General features: G+C 47.3%; 1 protein-coding gene across 1 annotated transcript in view; it reads left to right on the top strand.

The window, feature by feature from the left end:
- The first annotated feature begins 14,478 nt into the window (after positions 1-14,478).
- The window catches only part of INSC (INSC spindle orientation adaptor protein), a 130,048-nt gene continuing 122,174 nt past the window's right edge, over positions 14,479-22,352 (top strand). Inside the window, exon 1 of the mRNA XM_012780712.2 lies at positions 14,479-14,788. Coding sequence (XP_012636166.2) covers positions 14,693-14,788 — 96 coding nt within the window. The 5' untranslated portion in view covers positions 14,479-14,692. The remainder of the gene's footprint in view (positions 14,789-22,352) is intronic.

The following is a 22,352-nucleotide window of genomic DNA, read 5'->3' as shown; positions in this document are numbered from 1 at the left end:
AGAGATGAAGGGATGCTGTGGCTTCTTGCCCCCCCAGGAAGACACACTCCAATTCCAAGACAGCATAGCACAGTAGCCGTGTGGCCCACCGGGGTAGGATACAGTCTCAACTTCTTCTCTGGAGTGCACTTAGCTGTGTGGATTCTAGGCACCTCCTTCAGTAATGCTTAGTGCCTGTGAGAACTGTAGTTGTCCAAAGTGTTGACAGGGGCTGCTGGGATCTGCTTGCTTATCTTTTCACTGTAGGAAGAAGTTTAGTACAGGTAATCAGTTTTATGCTGACTGTCATAGTTGTTAGATCCCGGTTCTGGAGCACGAACGGGCTTTGTGCTATCTGTCACAGATCAGCTAGATAAATGATGCTACATCTCCCATGTTCTGCACATTTCCCTGGACCTCTCTTTGCTGCACTCCACTCGTGGTGTCAATCTCTGTACCAGCTAGGATTCTTAGCTGTAAGCAGGAGAAATGCACTTGGGCCTGCTCATGCAGAAAGGCAATCAAAGCTTCACTAAATTCTCAAGGGTCAGTAATGTGGGTGTGTCTTTCTTTGCTGGATGGTCCTGGTTCAGGGTCCTCATGAGGTTGCAACCAAGACATCAGCCAAGGCTACACTCTACAAAGACTTGAATGGGGCTGGAGGACCTGCTCTAGGCCCACCAATGTGGCTGTTGGCAGCAGGTTTTAGTTTCTTGCCGCATGGGTTTCTAGCATGTTCACACCATGACTTACCCCAGAATAACTGATTGGAGGAGGAGGATGGTGGAGTGGGGTGGGAAGAGAGAATAAAAGTGCAACATGGAGGCTGCAAAGTCTTTTATGCCCAATTCACTTCTGCCATATTCTATTGGTCACACAGACCAAGCATAGTATACTGTGAGAAGGAATTGCACAGAGGTGTGAATACTAGGAGGGAAGGGGGCCATCTCGGAGGCTGCCTACTACAATGGCTAAGTGGATGGCAGAAATGAGAGAAATAGAAAAATACTAGGGGTGCTGTGAGGGCCAGCCAGAAAAAACTTCAGAAAATGTCATGGAGTAGGAACAGAGGTCTTTACGCTGTTGTTGATACTGTAATGAATATTACCTTTAGTCTAAATTGTTGGGACATTTGCTCCAGATTTAGAGCCCTGGGAGAGAGCTGAGCCCACTATGCCCACTTTCATTCCCCTGTGCAAGGTTAGGAAGAGAGAGAGAATATCTATTTCATTCATCATTCCCATCTATTCCCCATGAGGGGAGGCAGAGACTATTTTCCACCAAAACTGAACATCTATGCTCAATAATTAAATATGGGAATTATTGGAATTTGAACAGGAGGTACTTGAGGTCATGATAATACACAAAAAGAGCTAGTGAGTGTTTATAGAGGCAAGAGAAGAGGGCAAGGATGGACACTTAGAATATTTAAGAGAATAGGAAAAGTCAGGTTCACAGATACTGTCTCTTTTCTGATTTCTCCCTGTTTGAATGGCACACAGAACTGGATCACTTGTAAGTCCTTTATCCTATTGTGTCTCTCAGTTTCTTTTGTCTTAAAGTGCATTCTTCCTCATTAGGCTGGAGCTCCTACCGGGCAGAGGCTGTGTTTCATTTACCTCTGCCCCTGGCCCCACCATAACTCAGTGTTAAGTTCAGCTATGATTGGCTATTCTGCCCCTGCAAAAGCTCAAGAGAAGACACCATTCATGGGTGTTAGCAGACAGCTGCAGCAAATGTCTTTCAGAGTTTGCTTTGGAGAAGGATCCTTTTTTAATTATAGCATCCATTTGATGATTCCTCAATATTCCACAGATCCAAACCTCTAGAAAGATAGAAGTCATTCTAGAGATAGAATCATGACCTGTTACAGACAAAGAGACAAATTTCCAGTGTTCAGTATGCCTTATGTTAGGGAATAATTTACTGTTTGCATAACTTTTAGTTCTTAGTAGGTGAATATTGTGGATTAAACTGTGCTTATAGGGATGCAGCCATAAAGGAAAAAGCCAGAGCCCCTCTGTGGGAGATAACAGCCTTACCTCTAGGGTAAACTTGTTCCTTGTCCCAGTTACCTGGGGAGTATGAGCTTGCTTCTCATATTAGAAAGTTGGGAGAAGAGGTCCAGGTGACCAGAAGGAAATTAATCTCTTCCTTGGTCTTGATTTCAGGAAAGAGTTGTTGAAATATCTAAGAAGAAGGCCCACGGATGACAGGTGTTGAGATGACACTGACCAGGTGGAGGCAGGCAGGGAGCTGAGAAGGTGGGACCTAGAGAACAGGGTCAACCCTTTGAAGTTAGTTGATGGTGACCTCTCTGGGATGGAAGTGAAATGTTATAGGCCTTTGAGCCCTGACAATGAGCTCCTGGGGGTAAAACCAGCCTTGGACAGCAAAGCCAGACTACCTATTCCTTTGGTATTTATTTACTTACTGTTTTCCATCTGGGTTCAGTAAAGTCTGTGAAAGCTATGGATGGTCTCAGCTAAGCTCTGAGGGTGCCCAGGTTGGGGCCTGTGTTCTATATGAGCTAGACTTATGGAGGAGAAGCCATAGTGCACTTGCCAAGCAGGGTGTTTGCAGTGGGGCTGCAGGACAGAGCCTGCCTTTGTTCATGCTGCAGAACATGCACCGTGCCTTCCCGTGTACGGCTCAGGTGTGCCTCGAACATTGCCCCATCTCCATGGGCATTCTCCAGTCACACGGCTGGTCCCTGCTCCTGCGGCCTCCTTGGCACCCCGAACCTCAGTGGTACCCACTAGAAAGGGCACACATCTCAGTTCAAGGCAAGAGTCTGTACTTACTATCACTTAGCTCCCAGAACCGTGACCAAGGGCTTAAATTTTTTTTAAGGACCCATGAAAATGTTCAAGTTGACAAAGTATGTTATTAGCTTCAAAATACAAAAATGGCAAAACAGATAAATAAATGTTTATTTACACGTCTTCATGTCCATTGGTCTACTCCAATTCAACTCTCATGTAGTTGTATAGAAATTATATTTTATGAGAGGTGCAGATGCATTTTAATACGACGTGGGGTGAGAATTTCGTAAATAAAAGTGTAGGGGTCTGGCAGTATCTTCAAATACTCAGTTTCTCCCCGAGTCCCTCCCGCTGGGTGCGATGCAGCCCCTTTTCCACCAGAGGGCGCGCCGAACAGCGCTCCAGCTAGCTTCGCCAGGATCCCCTCGTCCCAGTCCGGTCCCAGGCAGGTCTCCCAGATTCCTCCCTAATTCCTCCTTTTCTCTGAGCCTTGGTTTACTGGCCTGCAAACTTGGATTAATGGCGCTTCTATCGCAGAAGTAGGGCAATGTCCTGCCAAAGCACTCAGTATCAGAGGCAGATGGTCATCCTTAGGAAGGAGGCGGCTTGAAGGTTCCTCTTGTCTGAGAAGCCTCACTGAGTCTCCCAGGGACTGAGAAAAGGGCGACGCAGTGAGAGCTTTTTTGTTGCATTCTCGATTTCCCTCAAAGCGCAAAGGCTGGGGCAGATGGAGGCGTGGTGGCAGTGGGGACCGTTAAAGGACATCCCCACATTTTGATGAGGATTTTGACACAGGCCTGCTCTTCTTCCAGATCCTGTCTTTCCTCACTAAAATTTATTATTTCAAAGTGCTGTCTGAGCTCGGAGGTGGCTTAGAGATCTCCTGGCTCGTGATGGGGGACGGAGGGGTGGGTGAAGGCAAAATTAGGGAGGTCTTATGGAGGAGTTATGAATGTCAAAGGGCCTGTAGGGTTTGGATTTTTGCAAAAGAAAATTAAATTACTTGTTTTCCTAATTATAAAATAGTACATATTCAATATAGAAAATTTAGAAAATATGGAAAAGCCAAAAAAATATAAAAAGGTGTCTGTGTGTTTCTGAGTTATCTCATCATTCAGAGAAACCTATTTTTTTTTTGTATTATAAACACAACTTTATTTTTTTTTAACTTTTATTTTTATTTCAGCATATTATGGGGGCACAAATTTTAAGGTTTCAAATAATGCCCTTTACCCCACTCCCCCCACAAGTCTGAGTTTCCAGCATGACCATCCCCCAGATGGTGCACATCTCACTCATTATGTATGTATATACCCGCCCCCCTCCCCCCTCCCACCTGCCCAATACCCTATTACTGTAGTACCTATGTGTCCACTTAGGTGCTGCTCAGTTAATATCAGTTTGCTGGTGAGTATATGTGGTGCTTGTTTTTCCATTCTTGGGATACTTCACTTAGTAGTATGGGTTCCAGCTCTAACCAGGAAAATATAAGATGTGGTATATCACCATTGTTTCTTAGAGCTGAATAGTACTCCATGGTATACATATACCACATTTTATTAATCCATTCTTGGATTGATGGGCACTTGGGCTGTTTCCACAGCCTTGCAATTATGAATTGTGCTGCTATAAACATTTGAGTGCAGGTGTCTTTTTTGTAGAGTGTCATTGGATCTTTTGGGTAGATGCCCAGTAATGGGATTGCTGGATCAAATGGTAGATCCATTTGTATTGCTTTAAGGTATCTCCATATTGCTTTCCAAAGAGGTTGAACTAGTTTGCACTCCCACCAGCAGTGTAGGAGTGTTCCTATATCTCTGCATCCATGCCAGCATTTATTGTTTGGGGACTTTTTGATAAAGGCCATTGTCACTGGAGTTCAGCGATATCTCATTGTGGTTTTGATTTGTATTTCCCTGATGATTAGAGATGTTGAGCATTTTTTCATATGGCCATTCTTCTGTCTTCTTTAGAAAAGTTTCTGTTCAAGTCCTTTGCCCACTTTTTGATAGGGTTATTTGATTTTTTCTTGCTGATTTTCGTGAGTTCTAAGTATATTCTAGTTATTAGCCCCTTATCAGATGTGTAGGATGCAAAAATTTTCTCCCATTCTGTAGGTTGTCTGTTTGCTTTCGTGACTATTTCTTTGGCTGTGCAGAAGCTTTTTAGTTTGATCATGTCCCATTTATTTATTTTTGTTGCTGCTGTGATTGCCTTTGGGGTCTTCTTCATAAATTCTTTGCCTAGGCTGATGTCTAGGAGAGTGGAGAAACCTATTTTTTATATAGTTTGATTAACAGTTTGGTGTATGCTCTTTCTTTTACATCTTATTTTAGTTCATTCCTGCTGTTATAAAAAGTACCATAGACTGGATAATTTATAAAGACCAGAAATTTATTTCTTACAGTTGTGGAGGCTGGAAAGTGGAAAGTCCAAAACTCAGGCACCAACCGTCAGACTCAGTGTGTGGTGAGGGCTGCTCTCTGCTTCTAAGATGGCACCTATTGCTGCACCCTCACAGGGCAGAAGGGCAAAAAGGGGACACACACTTTGTCTTCACATGGCAGAAAGATAGAAGGGGGGACTCACTCTCTCAATCCCTTTTATGAGGGTATTAATCCCATGAGGGCTGCATCCTCATTACCTAATCACCTCCTCCAGGGCCCACCTCTTAATATTATTCCCCGGGGTGTAAATTCCAACATATGAATTTTGGAGAGACATATACATTCAAACCATATCACATGTTATTATATGTATTTATAAAAATGTATCACACCAAACTTACTTCTTGGAAATCTGCCTTCTTCAGTGTATATCTTTCTATGCCATTCTGTGTTCTTGTACTTATTTTTTGTACATTTCAGATTGCATTGAATAAAATGTGCCAGCATTTATGCAATGAAGCCCAATATATATGTAAGTTATCTCCATATTTTTATTGTCATAATAATGCTGTAAAAATCATTTTTGAAGCTAAATTATGTGAATATTTCACATTTATTTTCTTATGGGAAATGCACATGGGCACCATCTGGGATCATCTTAATGTAATTGTAATCTAATGTGATACCATTTTTTATCTTTTCTAGAAGTGGGATTATATAGTCAAAAGGTAAATGCATATGTAATTTTGCTAGATTCAGGGAATGTGCCATTTTGTATTTCTACCTGCCTTGTTTAAGAGTTGTTACTTCCTGCAGCCTCAACAACTGGATATGCCATTGCATTTTTGGATAATTTTCTGGATGACCAGATATATGGGGAAATAGGGTAATTTAAACAACAGGCAACAGAAACAGACTCACAGGTTCAAATACAGAGGGAACTAACAGGAAGAGAAATGTCAACTCAGTATGGGGAAGCACTTTCTGTCAGTTGTATCTGTCTAAAGACAGCATGAGAGTCTCAGGAAGTGATAGCCTCCCTGTCCCTGGGGTGCTCAAGGAGGGGCCAGATGACCATCCGGCAGAACACCATAAAGAAGGTTTCAGCACCAGTTTGGCATCTGGACCAAGGACCTTTAAGACTGGAGTAAAATTCATAGCTGTATTAAGTGCCTTATTTTAAAATCTTAAATCCATGATTATAAGAGCCTTAAATAGGCTGTTATTGCTGCCAGTAATTCATATTATATGTCCCTAGTCCATTCACTCTCCTGTTAACTTCTAGATCATTATTTTATTTCACCTCGAACTCCCAACACCTCCTCTGCCATCCTTGTTCTCAGCTCCTAACCTTGCTTCCTACTTCACTGAGAGAATGGTATCCCTCAGAAAAGAGCCTCCATAGACTTACACCAAAACATCTCTGTGCTTACTGGCATCTGCACCATTGGGAAAGGTACTCTTTCCCCAATGGCTGCCATAGATTAACTTTCCATGCCCGTAAGTGGAGCCATTTCTTCCATTTGTGCACCAGATCCCATCTGCATTCTATCACTCAAAGGCATTGCTCTAGCTACTGTCTATCTCTGCCTTCATCTCCTCCTACACCCCTCCACCATGTTCACTCAGCTCCACCTTACTGATTGATCTTCCAGCTCTTGCTCGCAGACACCAGGCACACTCTAGCCTTAGAACCTTTTCTTTGACTAATTCAGTTTTTGGGAAAAGTTATTCTCACAGTAACCATTTGCATAACACATAACTCTCTCACCTCCATTTACATTGACTGGATTTTTAAAATGTGTAACTGTAGGCTTTTTGCAAGAGCCATCTAAAACATAAGAATACAGAAAGGGCAAAAGTAATAGAATGAAAAAAAACCCAATACGCCATATAAACACCAACCAAAGTAATGGTAGCATAGTTGTATTAATTTTGAATAAAATTGACTATAAGGCAAAAAATCATTTATAGAGATGAGGGTTACCTTATGGAAAAATTTAAAATTTGCCAGCAGGATGTAAGAATTATAAATGTATATGCACCTAAGAACATAGCCTCACAATATATAAACCAGAAATATACAATTACAGTGGGACATTTCAACTCATGTCTCTTATTAATTATCTCCTAGTACGGGAATGGTTTATTTATATCTCTTTCTCCACTACTAGGCTGTGGGCATCACAAGGTCAGAGACCCTGCCTTAACCATGGTTGTATCCTAAGAGATGTGCATAGTGCCAGGCATTGGGCTGGCCTTCATTCATTAGGGTTTACTGCACTGAACTTCCTATAGCAACAGTGAGATTACCGTGTTCTGAACTAAAACCTTCTTTAGGAATGTTCTTACTCTTAGAAGGATCTTAGTCTCCTGGATTGAAACCTGTCTCTCTCTGCACTCCATCCCCTACCTCATCTTAGTTGGGCTTGGGCATAGATGGGTCTGGAGGGAGATCTTTTAAACCATGAGCAGTGTTCATTGTAGGGAACTTAAAACAGATCAATTTTTTTCTTTCCTACCAAGTTCTGGTCTGGGCATGGTTTCTATTAGAAGGATCCTTTCTGGGCAATTACCCATCCATTATCAATAATGTATCTGGGGGTTGGCATTAAGGCTTTTCAATTATTCAAATTGTCAGATTTTTCATCTCCTGGTGAAACTTCTTTGGAAGCTCCCATCCCAGCTGTTGTGTGTGCTTGATGGCATCTTTGGCAGGCCCTGAGCCAAGGGCTGTAAATCTGGGCCCATCCAGGCCATTATGGCAATTTAGAGGCTTTCTGGAGAGTTCAGTGCTTCTATAGAGAGATTTAAATGAGAGGGAGTCTGTGGGGATTTAGAAAGTTGGTAGGTTTTGTTTTTTCTCTGGGTTTTGCTTACCAACCTTTGGCATTGTGCACTTTCCCCCATGGCTTCTCTGTCATCTCTGCTCTGGGTCCTGAGGAGCTGGTCCTCTGACTATGTCACCTGGACTCCCTTGTGCCCTGGTTGGATTCAGCCAATGGAGGTACTGGCTGGAGGTCAGAGGAGGGAGCAGAAACAGGCTAGGGAAGTTCCTCCCCACCTTCTCCCTTTGAAGTCATGGTTTTGGGATCCCAGCTGCTTCTGGGTAGCCTCTTCCAGGGTCCCCTTGTCCCCTAGACTTGGGTAGGGTAATGCCTTCCCACAGTTGTCAGTCCCTGCCTGCCTCAAACCACTTGTTATTCTCTTAATCCTGAACATAAATAGCCCTTCATTAAATTACCTTCCAAATCCCATCTGAATGGCCTTCTTTCCTGCTGGGAGCTGCCTCAGATACGAAAATGTACAGAATATTCATTTTGCCTGAAAGATGGCCCCTGTCCTGACCTCATGGGCTTGGAGTCCTCATCAGACACACCTGGAAGGAGTCTCAGACTGGGTCTCAGACACTCTGGACAGGGAGACTTGGAGAAGTAAACACGCTTGTTCAGGGTCACAGAGATAAAAAGATATGCCTCAAACCCTTATCTCCGGTGCTGTGTTCTTCCTGCTAACTTGTGGGCCTCTTTTGTTTGTTGCTATCTTCACTGAGGAGACAGGGAGACGAAATACAAATGAAGATTTTAAACTTGCAAGCAAAAGAAAAAAAAAATCAAGCCAGCTTAAGGGAAATAAGAAAAATGTTGTTAGAATGTGTGGGTCCCCTGGGGGACCCCCAGGGCAGGGAGGCTGTTGGGTCTCATGAACCAGGGGTGCGAATGCCCATCTCGGGGAAAATCCTTGGAAACCCAAGTCCTCTTCCTTTTGGGGGCTGAGTTTTCTGTTGGCTCCTTTAGTCTTTTTGCAGCTGGTTCCTGGGTGAGCTCTGCCACCTCTCTGCTCTGCCACGTGGGCAGCTACGCCCTCCCTCAGGCTTGAACCATCCCACGGAAGTTTGCTGAATATCTACTCTGTGCCAGGAACTGTGCTAGAAGATGGGGTCTCTGTTCTTGTGGTGCGGAGGGTGGGAGAGACAGGTAGTAAGCAAACACATAAATGAACAAGGAAACTTCAGAGTGGTAAGTGGTATTCACGGGAGAATGAGAGGGGATGGTCCTTTCCAGGTCAGGGAAGTCTTCTCTCGGGAAGATGACGTGACCTGAGACCCTGAGGGAGAGAAGAGTCGCATAGGTTTTCGTGAGCTAGAGAAGAGGGTTTGCAATTTTTATTCCAAGTGTGGTAATAAGAGGCTGTTGAAAGAGTTTTCGGTCAGAGAAGACAACCCCTTATTTACATTGCTAAAGGATGACTCCAGCTGCCCTGTGGTCAAGGGAGGTTTGGGGCAGAGGAGGAGGCAGGGAGGTCATTGCAGAGGCTCTAGACAGGAGCCCAGGCATGTGTGCGAGGATGGCGTGGCCTGCGGTGGGCAGGGCGGACAGGAAGTGGGGGAGGGCTTGGGGAGACAGTCTGGAGGTAGAGCAGAGAGGACTGGCTGACCAGTTGGATGTGCTGGGAGGGGGATAGTGGGGTGAAGAGGACTCAAACAGCTCAGGGTTTTGTTTTAATTAAATTAGCCAGGTGGAGGTGGTGCCATTCAGCAACCTGCTTTGATCAGAACTCATAGGTAGTTCCAGAGCTGCCCCACCCACCACGTGGGGAAAGTTCTATGAATGCTGAGTGCCCACACAGGTCAGCCACCTCTATCTGCAGGTCCCATTCTCTCTGGGATCTGCTCTTGTCCCCAAAGTCAGATCTGCAGTCACTAAGTTCTGGCTTGGGTGCATTGCTCTCACTGGCTTCATTTCAATTGTATGTTTTTCCACCCCAGTGGGGCCCCTGTTGTCCTTTCTAACCTGATTCTTTCTTTTGCATACACAGGAGCTGGTCTGCCCCATCCCCAACTCCTCAAGGTCGTACCCCCACTTGTGCCCCTTTATTCTCTGCAAGTCACCCAGCCTCCCACCTCTCCTCCACTCTCATGTGCATTGTCCTTCTGTTCCAGGTGAACCTCTGCACCTGTATCGAGACTCTTGGGGCCTAGAGTTGGGAAGACCTGTGTTTGACTCTCTGATCTTCCATGCTCTGGCTGTGTGCTTTTGGGAGAGCAATTTAACCTATCTCAGCCTGTTTCCTTGCCTCTAAAGTGGAATTAGTAATAACTACATCATTAGACTGTGGGGAGGCGTACATGAGATAACACATGGGAAATACTTAGTATAGGCAGGGCTGGTGTCCAGGAAGAAGTCAATACATGGTAATGTAGTAGTTATTTTTATTATTATTTTGTTCTTCTCCCCAGTACTTCACTTCTTCAATTACCCTCAAATCTCATCTTTCTCCCTGAACTGGGGGAACACAGGATATGGAGAAAACACTGGACTCAGAGCTGGAGAGGCCAAAACAGCTTCCGAAGCCTGGGGGCCTCCTTCCAGAAGGACACCTGAAGCTGTCCCAGGCCAGACAGAGCAAGCCCCAAACAGCCAGGGAACATCCACAGTCACCCCTCAATTGGGCATCAAGGCAATGACAGAAGTAGCATTTCTCTACTGTGTCTCTGCTGAGGTGGTCCTGCTGTTTTTGAAAAGATGTTGCCCCTTAGATTTGGAAAGAAGGAAGTCTTAGTTCAGGATGCACAGCCACTGCTTAGCCTTTGGGGTTCCCTAGGAGCATGGGGTTAGGGGAGCTGGACAGGAAGGAGTGTGACTGGCCCCCACAGCCCATGCTGGCCGTGCACCCTGGTGACCTTTCCTCCCTGACCAGAACAACTTTTGGTTCATTGTTAGGGAGGCAGAAGCTATGGCCCCTCCTGCTAGAACAGTGGTCCTCAAACTTTAGCAGGCACCAGAATCACCTGGGAGACTTGTTCAAACACAGCTTGCTGGACCATAGCCCCAGAGTTTCTGATTCAACAATTTGAGGATTAGGCCTGAGAATGTGCATCTTGTTATATGATCCCAGGTGTGGCCAATGCTGCTGCTCTAGGAACACTCTTTGCAAACCACTGCCCGAGAGAGTTGCAAATTTCGGACAGTCACTCATCCTTTGGCATTCGGTCTGGGGGCAGGGCATGATGTAGGGGAAAGGCAAAGAATCTGGGGCTGTTATGTTCACTGTCTTGCTCTGTGGCTGTATTTCTGAAGGTGGTTTTTGTTGTGAGTAAGGGAACATAGATCAGTACTCTAAGGATACGGAATTTGTTTGGGGGATGCTAGGGAACCTCTCTGAATTCAAGGAAGAGATGAGCAGTTAAGGCTTGGGAAGGGCAGGGCAGCCCTGGAATTCAGGTGCTGCTGTCCTGGCACTCCAGACAGGAAATTCAAATTCTAAATGCTGATTAGAAGTAATCCGATTGGCCCATAAGGGACAGGACTTTCCCGCCCTCCCCTGCCCAGCCAATAAGCCACACAGGTATGTGGAGGAGCAGACATGGGAGAGGGCCAAGTAAACAGGCAGGCTGCTCCCAGCACCCGCTGCCCTGCACTGAGCAGCCCCCTGCAGTGACCTTGACCAGGACTCTTCCCAGACTGGGCCTCAGTTTCCTTATCTGTATTATGAGGGGTTGGGGTTAGAACTCATCACTAGATCAGGGTTTCTCAAAGTGGGCCTGCATCATAATTGCTTGGGATAGTTGCTTTAAAATAGACACCCACCCACAGTGTCCTGTGGTGTGCTGGTAAGTGATCAACAACAGGCATTCCAAAGCAAAACAACTGAAACACAACAAGACACGATGAAACACCCTGATTTGTAGTGTTTGCCCAGTTTCTGTGGTGTAAATAAATACTTATACTTTGGCCAAGCTCAGGCTAATAATGTGAAGTCACCGAACTTCACTTTGGGAAGGGAGGTGCACATGGACTCCAGTACACCACCCACCTACTGACCCGGAACCTCTGGGGGAGGCCTGGCACTCTGCATTTTGGCCTCCCAGCTGATTCTAGTAGATCACATAACTTCAGGACTCCTGCACCCAGAGATCCCTGAGGGCCTTTCTGGCCCTTCTGTTTCTCCACTCTAATTATAGCATAGGTCCTCACACTGGCTCTGGGAGTTGGGGAACATTTTCTCTCTTGAGACAACTGCACAGCAAGGCCTGGAGAGATGGATGGGCTGCTGTTCAGGTGAGTCAGTGGTGCGTCTACACCTATCTGTCTGGTCCTCTGTGGCCAGATTCCTGTCTCCCTGTCCTCTGTAGGGCCCATCACTCCTGGGGTGGGACAGCATCTCTGTGTGCCAACCTCAGAGATACAGGAGGCTGCACCTGTGGATATGGGGTCTTTGCTTCTCATTTCTCTGGGTGGGGCTGGCATTTTAGCTGCCATCACCATGACCTCCTGATCTGTTATTTCTGTCCCCAGAACAGGAAGCCTGTTTGGTCATCAGCTATTTTTGAGCAGGTCCCTCATCTGGATAACCTCTGTGTAGGTTGTGGACAGAGTGGAGGATGCCGCTTCTGTCTTGAGGTGTGCTGGGGCAGAGAGAGCCACTATGGAGCCCATGAAACTGCCCCCTGCCACCCTCCCACCAATGGCAGGGGTGACACAGAGCTGGGAAGGTGGAGGTGGGTAAGGGAAGGTACAAACTGCTGACAGGATTGTAAATTCTTTCTTTAGGGAACTTTCAGGAGAAACCATTTAAACTTTTAAGGTAGGTTGGAAATTTAGTTTCAAGGTGGGATGACCCCTGATTCTCTCTTATTCTAGAAAGCAGCATTCTCAAAGTGTGATCTTTGGATCTGTAGCATCAACATCATCTGCAAACTTTTTAGAAATGCAAATTCCCAAGCTCAGAATGTATCCCCTTCTTAGAGCCACTGCCTGAACCCCATGGTTCTCGGTGGATTGTGGGAGATAAGCATGCCTCTCTCCAAAGCCCTTTTCCAAGGATGATGTCCCCCAGGGCTGCCATGCTGAGCTGTCAATAGTAGAGATTGCTCTGGCCATGACAGGCCTTCCTGGGCACTCTCTATTGGAGCTGCCAGGGAGGAAGCCCGGGGCCAGCACACCTCCTGCTCCTGCTTGGAGACTTTTAGCATAGCATTTAAACGTCAAGCAGTAGACAAGCTCCTGACCTGCTAAACTCTTCTGATCTCTACTGCATATATTCTCTCAACTCTCCGGACTCTGGACTTCACTGCTTGTCTCGCAAGGGACAGGATTTTCCCACCCTCCCCCAAATAAGCCAGGACAGGGATGTGGTGGAGCAGACACAAGAGAGGGTCAGCTAATGGCCCTGCCCCAGCCCCATTCTCCTCCCATTCCTCCAGGCTTTGCCATCTGTCTGCAGTGTGGCTCCAGCTCCCTCGGGCAGCGCATGCTCTGTTCTACCCCATGCCTGGGCTCCTGCTGGGAGCCCTCATTGGCCAGCCCCTGGGCAGTTCCCAGAGTCTCTGATGTGCTCCCTACATGGGGTCATGATCCCTTCAGAAGAGTGACCATGGATGGTGTGCTAGGGGCACTGGATTTGGCTCTGAGGCTGGGGGCTGTCTACAGACCTGGCTGACTGGAGGGTAAACCCGAAGTTGTTCCTCCATGTAGGGCTGAACTTGTCCTTCCTGAATGATGTGTGAAGTTGATGGATCTGGGTTGGGCCATTGGGAGGGGAGAAGAACATGATAAGGCTGGACGGGACCTTTGCCTGACATAGCTCTGGGCCACTCCTGAGCTCCTACTGTGGTTTGGGTGGCATGAGCCATTTTGGGGTGTGCCTCTGAGTGTGCATATGTGCCCCTGCACCCGTGTGGCTCCCTGAGCATCTAGAAGGGTTCCCCCATATATCTGTGTAGAGTCTACCTTCATCTTACCAGCTGTGAGGCCACAGACAGGGGATTGAAACCACCTGACCTCCATTTTCCCTGTCTGTATTATGGGAATCACAGTAACTTCTACAAACAGTTACCACGGTGGCAAAATGAAACAATGCACACAAGCCTCCTAGCACAGGTCCTGCTGCTCGTGTGTTAGGCCACTATTGCCAGATGCCTCATGCAGCTTGCCTAACATCCCCGTGCCTCTGTTTCTTCATGTGCAAAATGCAGATAACACTAAAACCTAGTGCTATATATTATGAGGATTAGAGTAGTTGATGAGGATTAGAGTAGTTGTAAAGTGCTTAGTACCATGGCAAATATGACAGGATTAGAATGCTCATTATCTTTCCGTGTATGGGTATGTCTGGGGGAGAATATCTGAGTTTGTGAATGTCTCCGGGCGTGTCTTTCTGCCTGTGTGTGCATGTACACATGTGTATGTGTGTGTACGTGTGTTTATATGGCCAGGCAGGCCCCTTCTCTCTGGGTGGAGCTTGCTTTTGGCCCAAGCCTGGACTCCCTGAGCCAGCTAGGGCCGGCGCCGGGGATGGAATTTCCATTAAGAATTAAGCAGGACAGCACTGGGAAGCCAGGCAGGCAGATGGGAGGGGGCTGAGGGGAAAGGAAGCTTCAACCCTGAGCTCCTTGGGCAGCCTCAGTCCTGAACTGCCTTGCAGAAGGCCCCTGCCAGCTTTGTCTTGAGTCACGGGCCTCCCCAAGGCCATGGCCCGGAAGGATGGGCAGGGAGAGAGAAGCCGCTCACAGGGGCCTCTGTAAGGAGACCTGGAGTTGCTGCAGCCACGAGTGGAGCCATGAGGCGGCCCCCCGGGAATGGAGAGGCGGCCAGCGAGGGTCCAGGCGGCTGGGGCTTATGGGGAGTCCAGGAGCCCAGGAGGCTGTGCTGTGCTGTATGTATCTGGGAAAGTGGATGTGTGTGTGTGCGTGTGTGCATGTGTTGGGGAATGCAGGGTGGGAGGCATTCATGCCAAATGCCTCAAGGGGATGTCTAGCAAACCAAGTCTGTTCCACTCTTGCCCTGAAACCCAGGCACAGAGTTTGGAAATAAAATACCTCTGAAGTTTTTTTGTTAGCATTGATGCTGTTTATGATCTAAGCTTCATTTCATTTCTAGCATATTAAAAAAAAATCTTAGTTTTCCAGGTACTTTTACATTCCTGACCTCATTTCATACTTCCAATAACCTTATGAGCTAGACAGACATTATTATGACTCCCATTGTGTATATAGGAAAACCAAAGCTCAGAGAGGTTAAGTGATTTGTCCAAGAACACACAGCTAGCAAGTCGTAGTAGAAAGGCAGGATGCAAAGCCAGGTCTCTTTGAGCACAAAGTCTGGACAATTTTTATATCACCTGACTCACCAGACACAGACTCAGAGAGAAGATTCTGCAAACTCTGCCCACTTGAGGAAAGCTGCGGCTCCGGGGTTAATGCTCAGCCAGGTGGCTGGCTGGGAGCACCAAGCCCTGTCCCCAGGCTCTAAGACAGACCTTCTGAAACAGGAACTGAAGCCCCTTTTAAGGAACTGGGGAGTGAATCAGACTGTTCCAGATGGGTGGAGGCTGGAGTCAAAGCTAGCTTGTCGGAGGGTAATGACTTGGCCACCTACAGAGCTCTGGGCCCCCAGAGAGAGTTAATGTCAGGGGCTAGGGAACAATAGTCAGTTTCAGCCAGAGCCTGAAAAAGGGAATAGGGATCATTAGGGATTATCAAGGAAGAGAAGGCTGAGGTGGGACCCTGGAGTGGTCATTTTATCATGGAGATGGAGTTGATCTCTTTCTCTCTCCCCCTGAACACATATTGTGAGCAAATTGACATAGTTTGCACTTGAGAGATTTAAGTTAGGTGCCAGGGAGAACTTCCTGTTAATGAGGGGGTTCAAGCTTTGGAAGAGGACCCAAGGGAAGCCAGGGGCTGCTTTTCTTGGTGAGCCCCAAGAATAAGTTGAGGTCCCCCAAGCTCTGGGGGATTCGTGGCAGGGTGGAGGGAGTTGTGTGAAATGACCTGGAAGCTTCCCTCCAGTTCAAGAATGCGACATTCCTGAGCTTTTGGGTAGGAATCAGCCTTCCTCTCTAGACTTAGCTCTTTGACAGAGTGCCAGGAGGGGTGCCTGTTGTGCCCAAGTTAGAAGGAGTCTCTGCAACAACCCCCGATCATTTTTGGCAGGTCCCGGATGTGGAAGGTGCCTTATATGTGGGTGACATAGATTCCAAAGGGAAGCACCTGTAGCGAATAAACCAAGTCGCATTCCAGGCGTTTTGGGGCTGCTCAAAGTTAGGCGGCTCCTTCCTCAGAGCATGTGAACTGCACCCAAATCCCTCCTCGTTTCGTTTTGGTTCCAAGGGAAGGGATCCCAGCTCATTCCCTTCCCCTCTCCAGATGTTGGCATTCGGGGCACACGTGGGCTCCCCGCCCCTCTGCAGCTCCGGGTGATCACCCGGCGTGACTCCCGCCGGCTGAGGGGGTGAAGCCGGGTCTCTAATTAGGCCTGACCGCGTCCCCATTCCAGCGCTCCCGCGGATGAGGGAGCGCACGACGTTCCCACTGCCAAGGCCACCGAAATAGCCCTCGCGGCCCGGCTGAGGCTGACGCGGGACAGGGGCTTGGCAGGGAGCGCGCCGTGGTGGAAGGTCCTTGGGAGTCTGCACCGCCGCGGGGAGGGCGGGCGGGGGCAGAGCGGGCGGGGCGGGGGGCAGCGGGCGGCCCCTCGGGCTGGGCCGGCCCAGCGGCCACTCTGCGCGAGGCCCGGGGAGCTCCAGCTGCGCCCTGCCACCGCTGGCCGCTGGCTTGCAGGCACCGGCTCTCTTGCACGCTCAGAGTAAGTAGACAGCTCCCCTGGCGGGATTTGGGGACTGGAGCTGGATCTGCCAGCCTGGCTGGGGACGGAGCAGGTTTGTGCCTACTTGGATAGCGGGTGTAAGTATGTCAGTACGAATGCTTGTGCGAGGGGGCACATGCCAGTGGAAGGGATGTCAGGATGTGGACTTTTCTAGCATGTGCCCTAGGGTGTGAGTGTGGGTGAATGAGTGTATCAGTGTGCCCACAGGTGGCTGTGTGTAAGTGTGGCACCTGCCACCCCGAGGGGACCTTGTCTGTGCTGCAGACATCATTTGTGTACGTGGTAGGAAGGCCGCCGCGTGGGCTGAGCTGGCCCACATGTGGATGAATGGACGTGTGCGAGAGTGAGCCAGTGAACTCAGGAGCTGGGGCATGAGGAGTGTTATCTGAACTCAGACTTTCTAGGGTGACCCGACTTGTCCCCAGCTGAGGTGTCTTCTCTGTGGGTCATGCAGCTTTGGTTTCTCAAGGCTTTGAGCAGGACAGGCACTTAGAGCTCTCACCCAGTGCTAGAGGGAATGGGGCTCTGGCTGACTCCACCTGGCTGGGCCAGGGCAGAGGGACAGCTCGGGGGACCCCACCCTCATACCAGGAGAAGAGGCAGGAGGACAAAGGGCTAACGAGCCGACCACAGGCATGCCCACCCGCAAACACAGCGCGCCCACACCCGCATGCGCACAAGCACACACACATTCCTGCTCTCACACGCCAGTCTTGCACATACTTCCTCACAGGACATCCAGGCAAACACACACACAACTTCAGTGTGTACACCCAAGGACAACAGCATGTTTACACCATGCAGCCTATTATAAAATGCATGTACTCAAACATACATCCCTCACTAGGCCCCATCCTCACCTTCTAGGCCTCCTTTTTAACTCCCTTTAGCCTACATGTGGTACCTCTGACAATGGGTCCAAGAGACTCGACTCAGTAGGGAATATCTTAAGTCAAGGACTTTGGCTGGAGGGGTCAGGGCAGATGGTGATGGAGCCTTGGAGTGTCCACTTTAATCTGAAACTGAGGCTGCCCATGGAACTCAGCCAGGGAGCACCCTTGGACTTCAAGGTTTGGAACTTAAAGGCAGCATTTGTCCTTTTAGAGGTGAAAAGGTCAGTCTTGAAAGGCCAATGGGGTCAGGCTGGGGTCCGAGGCGGAGCTCCGCACCTGTAACTTGCACCAGGTGTAATCTGGATTCCCCCAGCTGCAGAAAAGTAAGTAGTAAGCCTTCTGGGATAAGGAAGGGGCAACTGTTTGATTGGGAGGACAGGGAGTTGAGCTGGGCTGATTTCTTCTCCTTTTTGGTTTCAATCCACCTCACTTTGGGTCTCCCATCTGCAGACTCGTGGAGGGATAGCCTTTGCTGCTTTCTCCCAGGGATGATCTCTTTCTTCTTCTCCATGACCTCCTTCCTCTAGGCCCCACTGGGGACACCCTAAACAGTGATTGGAAAAGCAGGTGCCCCAAAATGTCAGCTGGTTATTATTATTATTATTATTATCATCTAGACCTGCCCCCTCTGGCTGTTCTCTTCTGGACAGGCTTCAGCGAGGTGCTAAGACTGAAGGTGCTCCTTCAGCTGGGAAGTTGTTAATAGAAAGATGGTACTGACTTTCTCCTTTCTTACTGTTTATGGTTTGGCCTAAGGGATGTCTATGTGTTCACCCCCCAACTTCTCTGATATACAGGGGAGCAAGTCAAGTCCAATCATTTTTTGAGGGGGGTGCTAGGATATTTCTTCTTTTTGGCCTAATCCTACACCTGACCCTTGGGGGTGGTTAAATAAAGGCAGGTTGTGGTCAGTCCAGAAGATTTCCTGTAGAGTGAAGGTGGTGGAAAATAGGAAAATAGGTATTTTCCTATTGTGTTTCTCTTCTCACTCCGGCTGCTAGGAAGTGCTTAGTCCATCATATTGTTCCATTCTATTAAGTCTGTTAATAGTAACTACATTAGTTGAAACTGTGGATTTGAATTTTAATTTCTGCTTTAACAACTTTATAGAATATATATCTTTAACTGTAAACTGCCACATCCTTTGTAGAAGGAGAACAGAATAGTCATCAGTTAAGCACTCTGTTGGTCTCTGATGATGGGAACCACATTGCGTGGATTTTTCTGAGACATCCTCAATTTCAAATGTTTCATCTGGTTTTGAAACTGTATGTCTCAATTTTGGCTTCTGTATCTTTGGACTCTAATTTGTGACCATGTCTTGGGATTTTTCTTCCTAGTGACTTTGGGAGATAATGCCCATCTCTGTGCTGGCTCAGACAATGGGGATTGTTGAGAATGAATCGGGCCATTGATAAATACTCCCTGCTCTAAGTGCGCTCCAGCTGCCAGCTCCTCCCTGTCTCAAAAGCTTGAGTGTCTGGGTGCCTGAAGGAGTTTGACCCTTGCCCTAGGCCTGGCCCTGGAACCATGTCCACCCCTTCCTCATGTGACCTCTGCCTAGCCCACAGCTCTGCTCCTGGAGGTCTGTGTCTCTTGGATTTGAGCCCTGACGGCCCCAGCATGGCCCACAACATCTCTGGTCAGGGATGGCCCTAGTGGATTTGGAGCTTGGGGTGAGGAGCTGGGACTTAGGAGTGTAGAAGAGGCACATGAGGGGCTTTTCTGGCCCCTCCCCTGGGTATGTGAGGCCAGAAGCCAATGCTCGGCCCTTTCTCTTTCCCTATAATGTGTCTCAAGTCTGCCAAGTGGTCAGGGAGTCATTTGTTACCTCTCCCCTGCAGAGATGCACCTCATCTAAATGCAGGGCAGGGCTCTAGCCACATTGAGAAGTTGGTGAAACTTCTAATTCTTTCCAAGACTGACTTTACCTTGCCCAAGGCCATTAATATTTGGAAAAGGGATCACTGGAGGGCAGTGCTTAGCACCAAAGAATGATTAGAACAAGTCTGATGGTGGGATTTTAGGCATTGCTTTGGAGTCCTGCTTCTTGGTATGTGTTAAATCAATGCACACTGGTAAGCTGTTACCCACATTCAAGGCTAATTCTCTAGGAAGCACTGGATCACAAAGTGGAAAAGAGGCCTGGTACTTTGTAATGCGCTGGTGGTTTGATATGGGCAAGAGGCTTGTTCCTTCCCATATAAATGTCTTCTCAAAAAGGTAGGACTAAGTTTTCATTCTATTTAGACTTCAGTTGTTCCCTGGACTTTAAGCTCAACCAACTGAAAACAAAATTCTCAAGGGAGCTTCATGTGAGCTGGTTCGAACTTCTGTGCAGACAGGGTGGTTCATTGGTTACTCATATTTATTTAGCATCTATTAAAGGCCAGCCTCTGTTTTAGGCTCTTTGCATCTTTTATTTCATGAAACCTCTATAACAACCCTATGAAATAGGTTCTACTATTTTTAAAATGAGGAAACTGAAGCTCAGCAAGATTAAATGACTATCTCAAGGTCAGAACTAGCAATGCTTCCTTCCCAGGTCTGTCTGGCTCTTGAGTGTGTAGTGAATGTCCACTGACCACTCAGGGACACTGGGAACTCCCTTATTTCAAAGGCCTTGAAGCAGGAAAACCACCACTTTGGACAAACTGGGGAAGGGGCGAAGGGGTAGGTAGCGCTGGACTTCTGTGCTTCACTTCTCCCCTGGAGCAATCTCTGTCCTGGAAACCAAGCCTCCACCCAGACTCTGCAATCCAGCGGGCAGCCCAGCCTCCCCTCCCCCAGCTCCAGGGTCCCCTCAGTGCCAAACTCTGGAGGAGTCCTGGATTCTCTGAGGACGTCTCTGGGCAGAACAGATCCTGTTCGGTGTGATGCAGCGTCTGTAGGCGTCAGCAATTTGGCTGGGTAATTGTGTATAGTGTTCACGTTCTGCTGGAGAAATGGAGGTTTTTTCTTACAAACCAAATATCCTGGGTTTGGACACCATGTGAAATGCGGCCTGTGGTTGGAGGGTGTGAGCTGCATTGTGGGCCTGTGTGTGGTGCTGGTTTAAAAGACACTGTCGAGGGACAGAACAATCGACTCAGGCCCTGTCACTTCTGCTGGAGGGTCAGAGGCTGGCAGTACCTACTGGTGATGTGCAGAGAAGAGAGCACTGGCTTTGCAGCCAGACAGATCTGCCTCAGTTTCCTCATCTGTAAAATGGGGTTCCTCACAATGCAATAGTGATGCTAGAACTAGAAAATTTATTTTAAGTGCAGTGTCTGTCATAGAATCAGCAAACCATAAAAGACAATCTCCTTCCTTCCTGTGCCACACACCTTCTGTGAAAGAACACTGGACTGGTTGTCACGAGACAGGGATTCCAGCTCTGGTTTACCCTTGGGCACACTGTGTTATCTTGGGTTTGTCACTTACCATCTCTGGGGTTCTCTTTCCCTGTGCACAGAATGAGGAAATAACTCATTTCCCTCCCTTGTCTGCACTTTTTGAGGTTGATGAAAGGGACTCAAGTCAGGGATTCTTTTGAAAGATCCAAAAAGTTGAGTCAATACTGATCATTTATTCATTCCTCAGTATTAATTGAGATCCTTTGCCGTTCCAGGGCCTGTGCAAGGCCCTAGGGACAAAGGTGAGTAAGGGATATCCCAGTCCTCAAGCAGCAGTCAGACCACGTGGCAAGACAGACTTGTAAACAAACAAAGGCCTGTCTGTGGACTGGAGGTGTGTCAGTGAGGAAGTGTTATCTCCAACTGGGACAATCAGAGAGGCCTTCCCAGAAGTGCAAGTACATGGTCTGGATCTTGAAAGATACCAGGAAGCTGCTAGGAAGATAAGAGGACATTCTAGGCAGAGACCAGCAGGTGCTAAGCAACAGAAGTGTGGCCTCACGTGGTAAGCTTGGGGGACTTTAAGCAGTTAGCATGACTGGAGACTGTGGTGTGGGTGGCCAGTAGTGACAGGGATGAGATGGACATTACGAAGAGCTACATGGGTGTCATAGGATTGCTGGACTATGGTGTTTGGATTTTTATCATATTTATGGTCAAGCACTGGGATATTTTAAACAGGGGAAGGCCATGGTTGGATATAGATTCATTTATTCAACAAACATTTATTGAGTGCTTATTATTTTTACATCACTTTTAATTTTGATATCAAATAAAATTTAATGGAAATTTGCAAGACTGGTATAAGAAATCCCTCTATCCACATCCCTCAATTGTTTAGATGATCTTCCGTTTACTTTGTCATTCTCATTCCCTCTCTCTCCAGTAATATAGAAAATGTTGTTTTTATTATTTATGTATGTTTTTATTATTTATAATTTATGCTTCATTATTTTCATATTATACTATATTTACTGTTTTATTATATAAAAACATACATATAAAAAGTTTATATTTTTGATCAGCTTAAGCATAAATTGGAGACATGATGCCTCTTTACCCACTAAATACTTCACTATACATTTGCTTAGAAACACGATATTCTCTCACCTCAGTACAATTCAGTCCCAATAATGTCCTTATGGTTCTCCCACCTCTCTCACCCCATTCAGGATTCAATCCACACATTGCATTCAGTTCTTGTGTCTCTTTAGTTTCCTTTATTTAATACAGAACAATTCTTCTGCTTTATCTTTTTGGAATAGTACAGACCAGTTATTATGTTAAATAGCCCTCAATTTGGGTGTGCCTGATGGTTCTGCAT

Source organism: Microcebus murinus, chromosome 4, assembly GCF_040939455.1.
Source record: "Microcebus murinus isolate Inina chromosome 4, M.murinus_Inina_mat1.0, whole genome shotgun sequence".
In the NCBI taxonomy this organism is placed as follows: Eukaryota; Metazoa; Chordata; class Mammalia; order Primates; family Cheirogaleidae; genus Microcebus; species Microcebus murinus.
Note: the sequence above shows the minus strand (reverse complement) of the source record. Positions and strands in the feature narration are given on the sequence as shown.